At 43.3% G+C, this 6,000-nt stretch overlaps 1 protein-coding gene across 1 annotated transcript in view; it reads left to right on the forward strand.

Moving 5' to 3' along the window:
- LOC310798517 (histone-lysine N-methyltransferase 2C-like) overlaps window positions 1-4,224 on the forward strand; it is a gene marked incomplete at its 5' end in the record, with an annotated part of 164,777 nt that extends 160,553 nt beyond the window's left edge. The window contains 5 exons of the mRNA XM_083661052.1: window positions 479-680; window positions 1,190-1,306; window positions 1,905-1,978; window positions 3,627-3,735; window positions 3,983-4,224. Of these exons, the coding sequence (XP_083517178.1) occupies window positions 479-680; window positions 1,190-1,306; window positions 1,905-1,978; window positions 3,627-3,735; window positions 3,983-4,075 (595 nt within the window). The 3' untranslated portion in view covers window positions 4,076-4,224. The remainder of the gene's footprint in view (window positions 1-478; window positions 681-1,189; window positions 1,307-1,904; window positions 1,979-3,626; window positions 3,736-3,982) is intronic.
- Between the last annotated feature and the right edge of the window lie 1,776 nt (window positions 4,225-6,000).

Here is a 6,000-nt window from a genome sequence, read left to right on the forward strand (position 1 = left end):
GTACCGAACCGCGATGCCCGTACCGTGAACTCACGGGACGATTACATGTACCGCGACACCCCTAACACACAGTGGTGTCATGGTTCGGTATGTTTTTGATACAGCAAAAAAAATCTTAATAAATGTTTATTTGTTTTACTTTATTTTATTATTTTCACAGTCTAGTTAGTCTAGTTTAAAATTGTATTAAAAAACAAACAAATTATACACCTTTCATCATTGTCGTCTGTGTTAGTTTTCCATGATATCCTCATAGAAGACTTGCATGGTTCAGCAGTGAAAGATTTGTTCTGTTTGGAATGCGCATTGAACCTAAAGCCTCGTACTTAAACGGTTCAGTACGAACGACATCACTGATGACATCACTGGTTTGACTGACACCACCACAGAGCCCACTTAGCCAACTTTAACTAAAGATAATGTCTTGTAACTGAATGTACCTCACCTGTCCCCCCCCCCCCTTCCTCCACACACACAGGAACTCCCTGCTGACCAGCATCGCCACGCGGTGTCAGGGTTCTGTTGGACCAATCGTAGGTCTGGTCCCCGGCGTCCTGGCCCCGCCCCCGTGTGAGGTCATGGCGGGCGCTCAGACGGGACGGCACAGCAAGGCAGCTCAGTACAGACGCATGACACAAGAGTGGAAGAGCAACGTTTACCTGGCACGCTCACGCATACAGGTACACACACACACACACACACACACACACACACCAGGGTTCAGCAAGCGAGAAAGCTAACGTTAAGCTAACAACCTTCAGCTATGCCTGGAAAATGTAAAAATTCTCATTGTTGTAACAGTATATAACCTTGATCCGTGTCTCAAACTATCCGTGTTGGGTCCTTGAATTCGAAGGGATTGGGCGTGTAAAGTCCTTGAAATGGAAACACATCTGCTGCTTGAAGTTGAAGGGCCAATTCATAGTATTCCATCACATCACCACACGGCCATCTTGGTAGTAAAATAACAGGTGATTGTAATCAATTAGCATGTGATTACAATCAAATGACACACATGAGCCGTGTGTGTTGTAAAAGTGCCATACTGGTAGGAAATGCATGTGACATCATTGGAATACTATGAATAACCTGTGTGTGTGTGTGTGTGTGTGTGTCTGTGCGTGTGTGTGTGTGTGTGTGTGTGTGTGTGTGCGTGCGCGTGTGCGTGTGTGTGCGTGTGTCTGTGCAGGGTCTGGGTCTGTATGCAGCCAGAGACATAGAGAAATGCACCATGGTCATCGAGTACATCGGCACCATCATCAGGAGTGAAGTGGCCAATCGCAAGGAGAGGCTGTACGAGGCCCAGGTAACACACACACACACACACACACACACACACACACACACGCACACACACAATATCCAGATGAACACATGCTTGTCATCCCGTGTTACCTCCGGCTTGGTCGGGCGTCCACACAGGCACAATTGGCTGTGCCTGCAGGTGGGAGTATATATATATATATCTCTAGTATAAGATAAGATCACAGTTGCGAGCAATTGCAAATGCGTTCAACACACACATACACATAACTGCACGAGTGACATCACTTCCGTCACAAATCGTGACTGACAGACAGACACCACGATGCAGGATCAATCTCACTACTATAACAAGGTGGGGGTTCCATGCACAACAGTTGAGCAGGCGGGCTGCTGGCAAGCACGCAAAGTAACACTAGAAATGAGCATGTGATATTTCTAGTTAAAATCATTTCTGATTGATAATAGTCCAGTCATGATGACGTACAAAGTCTGTTGTGAAGCATCAGACTGAAGTGAAGAAGTCACACTAAAGGAAAATGAAATGGATTCAAATTCACCTCATGTCTTGAAATGTATATAAAAAATTGTGTGTGTGCGTGTGTGTGTGTGCGTGTGCGTGTGTGTGTGTGTGTGTGTAGAACCGTGGAGTGTACATGTTCCGTATCGACAATGACTACGTGATCGACGCCACCATCACTGGAGGACCTGCCAGGTGAGACTGATTTAACTAGACTGCAGGGATTAAAGTTCTCTTGTCGCTTACGATGGATTTCCGTCAATTGGAGCAAGATATGAAATGTGAACATTACCAAAATCTAAGCCCCTATGTATATTTTCAATTTGTGTATTGTATTGACTTTGAATGAAAGCTTTTATTTTTGAAAGATTCTGACCGGCCTTAGCCCTCGTTCATACAGGACGCCGAAGCAACGCTCAACCGAAGCTGTACCTACACTGAACCCACAAGTTTCATTTAGGCGTCCTTGTTAACAGGCGAAGCCGTTCACACCACCGGCGCGCGTGCCACGCTGACGCCGTGCCGAAGCCACGCTCACGTCACGCTGAAGCGATCACTCAGGACTGACGCCGAATTTCCAAGCTTGACGCTGAAGCCGTGAAGCCGTGAGGCATGAAGTCAATGGGAGTTGTTGTGGGCGGGTTCAAGGTGCGAGAGTAGGCGCTGAGAGGAAAAGACAAGGCGTCTTGTGTGAACAGTAAGGCGTACGTTCAACTTGTGCTGCTTCAAGCTTCAGTTCTGCTTACTTTCGGCGTCCTGTGTGAATGTAGGCTTACGTTTATTGGACAAGTCAAACTTGCACACACACTCGAACATTTAACGTTCGCTAATAGCTGCACTAATGTTATCATTTTCGGTGTACACCCTCGGGCGGGTTGACGCTTTTTCCACGTCCACATGTCACTAATTGTAATTTCCACCATAAAGATGCATTTCGGCAGAATGAAAAAGTTGAATGGGGTTTCACTAGCGGCGACACTAACGTTACTGAATGACTCGAGTAATGTTAACTAGGCATATAACCTCTCTGTAAAACAACATAACAAACAACTGTTGCTAGCGCAGGATAGGATATTTTCTTCTCGATTAATCTAACAACTATTTTTTCGATTAGTCGATTAATCCAACAATTTTTTTTTTTAAATATACTGAACCTCAAATTCAAAAGGATTGCTGACAGGAGTAATATGCAGTTAAGATAATCACTTGCAAATAAATGTTTTCATTAGTGTGGGACAAGGTAAGTAGTTGAAATAATTTAACTTGCATCACTCTAAGTGACTAACGTTACTACTAACAAACACATTCCGCGTGTTGTCCTAATATCAATCCTAATATGCGTGGACAAAAAGTATGTTAAACAGGACTGACTTGGTGCTGTCTGCTGCCCACACGCGCTCCGGGGTGCTTTCGCTTCAGTTGTACATAAAGTTACTGTAAAGTCATCAACCTGTGAGTGGAAAAATGAAGCGACTGTGGCTGTGAAAAAAAAGTGAGTGTTTGATTGTATGGCAGCTGTGGGATCGTGCATTTCCTCGTTTGGGTTGCAGTGCGGTCGCTCGGCTCTTTGGGGTCGCTCTGCACGTCTCCTCGGCACAGGCTGGCCAGCTTGCCGAGTGTAGACACTAGACAGCTGTAGCAGAGCGATGCGAGTCCATACGGTGGCACGGTGCCTATGTGTTTTATAGACTTTGTGTTTACATCTGACCTTACAGCTCTAGCGCGACATCTAGTGGGCAAAGAAAATCACATAGAGCTCCTTTAAAGTCCAATCTGGCCTGAAGTGGAATGGGCTGATAGGTCAAGTAGATGAGTAAAGTGAATGATGTGGTTTAATTCACAGGTACATCAACCACTCCTGTGGTCCAAACTGCCTGACGGAGGTGGTGACGGTGGAGAAGCAGAACAAGATCATCATCAGCTCCTGCAGACGCATCCAGAGAGGAGAGGAGGTAGGAGATCAATAACAAATCAATCAATCAATCGATTAGTAAACTTGTTGAAGAAGTCAACTTAAACTTGGTGAATGAGTAAACTTGCATGCAACCAGTCAAGTAAACATTAATTGTATTAGTGTTTCTAATGTGTCTGTCTCTCTTTCTGTCCCCCTCTCTCCCTCTCTGTCTCTTTTTCTTTCTGTCTGTCTCCCCCTCTCTTTCCATCTCTCTCCCTCTTTTTCTCTCTCGCTCTCTCTCTCAGCTGTCTTATGACTATAAGTTTGACCTGGAGGATGATCAACATAAAATCCCCTGTCACTGTGGAGCACTCAACTGCCGCAAATGGATGAATTGAGACACACACAGGCAGCTCTCTCTCTCTCTCTTCATCTTGGTGCTGAGCTGGATGTCGATCACCCAATGTGCCACACGAGAATGGAGGAGGTTAAATATTGATAATAATAAAACTGATCATTAGAATACTGATATTGATAATCATGTGTGTGTGTGTGTGTGTGGGGGGGGGGGGTGTCTGTCAATAATAAAGTTTATTTACTGGGGAGGGGCAGAGTTTAAACCAGAGTGGGTGGGAACAGAAACGAGCTGATATTGAGAGGTGGGGCTAAATCTCAGCTGGTGATTGGCAGCTGGGGGGGAGAGGCTGGTCCTCTCCGTGTGTATATTGTTTGTAAATGAACATGTGTGACCGTCAACACGCCACTGAATAACACAATGTTCTACTTCCTGAATAACACAATGTTCTACTTCCTGAAAGAGAAAAGATTTCTTCACTTGCACTAAAAAAAAAATAGGAGAGAAAAAATCCTGGAGAAAAATTCCCATGAAAAATACTTGATTCCATGAGTCAGCATGTCGGCTTTCTTCCTTTTTTGTTAATTTCCTGTAAAATAAGAGATTTGTTTTTGTATTTATTACCTAACCAAGCTATTTTCTAAATGGACGATGCATTCAGGGGCTGGAGTTGCGGCGTGTAAATATCTGTACTTTAGAAAGAGAATCGTCGACTGAGTCTGTTTAAAACTTCAAACTGTACAGAATGTGCAACAAATGGGGAAGTATTTTTGTTGTGCCGAGAGAGAAAAATTTACTTTTCTGTTCCGAGCGTTGTGATTGGACGAGCTTCACCGCGGCCTTTTCTTACTTGTTTTGCGGCTGAAGCTGGTGTGTTTTTTTTGTTTTGTTTAGTTCTGTGCACATAACGCAGCTCTGTACATACTGAAATATACTCGCTCTTCTGTAGTCTTGTACATTTCTCATCTGTACAGTTAGAGACTTTTTTTGTTGTTTGGAGTATTCAGAGTGTGAACTTATGTTTCTCTTGTTTTGTTTTGTTTTTGGAAAAAAATGTGAAATCTGATTTAGGATCATTTACAAAAAATAAAAATATTTTACATCTTGAAGCAGCTGGTTTTCATTAAACAATCTATTAACTTGATTGGTTTTCTTTTCCGTTTAGAAACGCACCAGACACTGATTTTATACGTATTTATTAGTATCTGTTTTAGATTTGATTTACCCTTAGTGTATAGTCTTAAACAATGTAGGCTGCTATTAGATACTTTGTAAACCTAGTAACTAACTATAAAGAGAGTATATATTTTTCAAAACGGCCTCGCGACCCACATTTGGTCCTGACCCACCAGTTGAGAAATCCTGCTCTAAGGGATGAGTTTATTGACAAAGATTAAACACAGCCTTCATGCACTGTTACGAACATGGAATAAAAACACTGCAGACATGCGCTGCTTCAGGGTATGTCCTTCAAAGTAAAAGCGCAGCATCAGGCTTATATGAAAACACTGCAGAGAAGACGTGCTGCTTCATGGTATGTTAAATAAATTTAAAAAGTGGGTCCTGATGCCTGTTGAGAACCACTGCCTTAGAGGAATCATGGGTTTCCTCAGGTTACACAGGGTTATTCGAGTTCAATATTAAATCACAAGGCAGTGTGCAATGCTACTAATTATGTTGTCTTTAAAACATCACATTAATTTGGTAAACTTTCAGCTGGGCAGGGCTCTCTGGAATGTCAGGGGGCGGGTTGAGCATTCCAAATGAATGGCTATACTATCATGCCTTTAGCTTAGGCACCGTATGTATGGCTATACTATCATGCCTTTAGCTTAGGCACCGTATCTACTAGACTAGAGTCTATAAGAGGCTCAGACCCACCCTATACTCACAAACATGCAATGGATTTGGAAAATAATTTCAACCCTCATTTGAATCTGTCACCAGGCGTCTGGTTGAATCCCAAGT

Source organism: Poromitra crassiceps (genome assembly GCF_964638095.1).
Source record: "Poromitra crassiceps genome assembly, chromosome: 2".
Classification (NCBI taxonomy): Eukaryota; Metazoa; Chordata; class Actinopteri; order Beryciformes; family Melamphaidae; genus Poromitra; species Poromitra crassiceps.